The sequence below is a fragment of the Ananas comosus genome, linkage group 8 (genome assembly GCF_001540865.1).
Source record: "Ananas comosus cultivar F153 linkage group 8, ASM154086v1, whole genome shotgun sequence".
NCBI classification, from domain to species: domain Eukaryota; kingdom Viridiplantae; phylum Streptophyta; class Magnoliopsida; order Poales; family Bromeliaceae; genus Ananas; species Ananas comosus.
The window spans coordinates 9,738,624-9,740,594 of record NC_033628.1 but is presented as its reverse complement, the minus strand read 5'-3'; the positions used below and the strand labels follow the sequence as shown (position 1 = coordinate 9,740,594).

The following is a 1,971-nucleotide window of genomic DNA, read 5'->3' as shown; positions in this document are numbered from 1 at the left end:
ACATTTATTAGAATTCATATCAGAGACCAAAAAGGATAATAGAAGACGAAAAGATGATCAAATCAGCGAGAGTTAAAATTCTCCACAAAAATATTATTTTCCTTGTAATTTCTTCTTTGTTTTAATGAATTAAGCTGTTCAGTTTTCTAATGAATGAAGCTAGCTGAGTGATTATTCCTCGCCGTCTTTCAAAAAAAAAATTAAAAAAATTAATATAAAACTGCTCATAAATAATCTAAACAAAAGAAACATCACAAAGATCTAAGGTATAAACTCATCATACTTCAATATCATATATTTTAGGTAAACATACAGAACTTATATGCTTTAATTGTTGACCTTTTTATTTGACTATCTAACTTTTTGAAAATTTTAATTTTATTATGTAATCTTGCAATTTGTTTGATCTGAGTTTCTCTGTGATAATTTAGCTTCAAAATTCGAATATAATGTTTATTTCTAAAGATTTAGTTGGTATATTCTATAAATTTCTTGTGCCAATAAATTCAGCAGAGTAAGTAATCAATCTAAATTTTGAGGTCAAAATATAACTGACTAAGGCTTCGTTTGGGATTGCGGAAAGATTGCATTACGTGCGGTGAGAAACGACGATGGAAAAATACCCTGTTTGTTTTCGTACGTAATATTGCATTCTGCATATCGCGATGAGTCGGTTACGATATATTTTTCGCGGTCCCATCGGAGAACGCAGAAGTATATCCCTATATGCTTTTTCCTCAACTCCATTTATTTAATAGCGTTAGATAGATTTCAATACCAAACTAAGCCTAACTCAAATCACATAAATTGAAAGATAGAATAAAAAAATTAAAAATTTGAAAGCTTGAATAGCTGACTTAAAATAGTTTATGAGGCAGATAAGTTATATACATTTTTATTTACATTCTAACAACTTAGACAGTAATATATGATTAACCTCTTAAGTACTCTAATTCTCTATATACTATATATATATATATATATATATATATATATATATATATATATATATATATATAAAACGTGGCTGAAATGCTTTTGATAAAATAAAAATAATATTTGCTATCTATTTTTGTACAATCAAATGCTTAGGATTAAGTACTGATAGGTGAAATAATAGTAACATGATGATAAAAAAAATAGATAATAAATATTATTCACATACTATCACTCTCTCTCTCTATATAGAGCCGTTAAACATGTTGGTGGGGGATCAGCTTGATGACGAGGCCGGGGAAGACGTCGTCGGGGTCGTGGACGTGGGGGTTGCGCTCGACGATGAACGGGTCGCCGCACTTGTCGCTGATGCTGTGCAGCGTCTCCCCCTCTCCCACCACGTATATCTCGTCGCACAGCCGCTTCTCCGCGAGCCTCGCGCCGCGCAATACCGCATCAAATTGCCTTCCTTCGTCGGCTACGGCGGCCAATTCCGCCGCCGTCGGAGGCCCCGCTCGGAGGGCGCAAAGGACGACCAGCGCCACCACCGCCAGGGCGCAGCACCACGAGGCGGCGTCGGCGATCGCGGCGATTGCCGTGGCCATTGGCGAGGAGGACGCTACCATGGTAGTGGAGTAGTTTAGGAGAAGGAAAGGGAGTTGGGCTAAGAGTTTATGTAGGAGTGGAGATTGAGATGGAGGAGTTAAGAGACCCGATAACCCGATAACCCGATAACCCGATTAAAATTGGATGTGGGTCCTTAATATCAAATTCGGATTTATGGCCTAGTTTTGGGTTCAAGCAACCTCTAAAGTGTCTTAGGCCCTGTTTGGTTCGTATCCACACCATCTTGCCGGAACTAATGCCACATCTAGCCTTATTGAGAAAAAAAAATTCCCAATCTAGCTTTCTTCTTAAAAAAAAATCCTAATCTAGCCTTCTTTTGATGGATTAGAAAATAAAAATGACTTAAAAGCATTTATATGTTAATTAGGAGAGAGAAAATTTCTCTCTCTTTTCTCTCAATTACTTTTT

At 36.4% G+C, this 1,971-nt stretch overlaps 1 protein-coding gene across 1 annotated transcript; it reads right to left on the bottom strand.

Moving 5' to 3' along the window:
• Window positions 1,066-1,561, bottom strand: LOC109714448. Its single transcript, XM_020239086.1, has one exon. It carries the CDS (start codon window positions 1,539-1,541, stop codon window positions 1,194-1,196), a length of 348 nt encoding a protein of 115 aa, XP_020094675.1. The 5' UTR covers window positions 1,542-1,561; the 3' UTR covers window positions 1,066-1,193.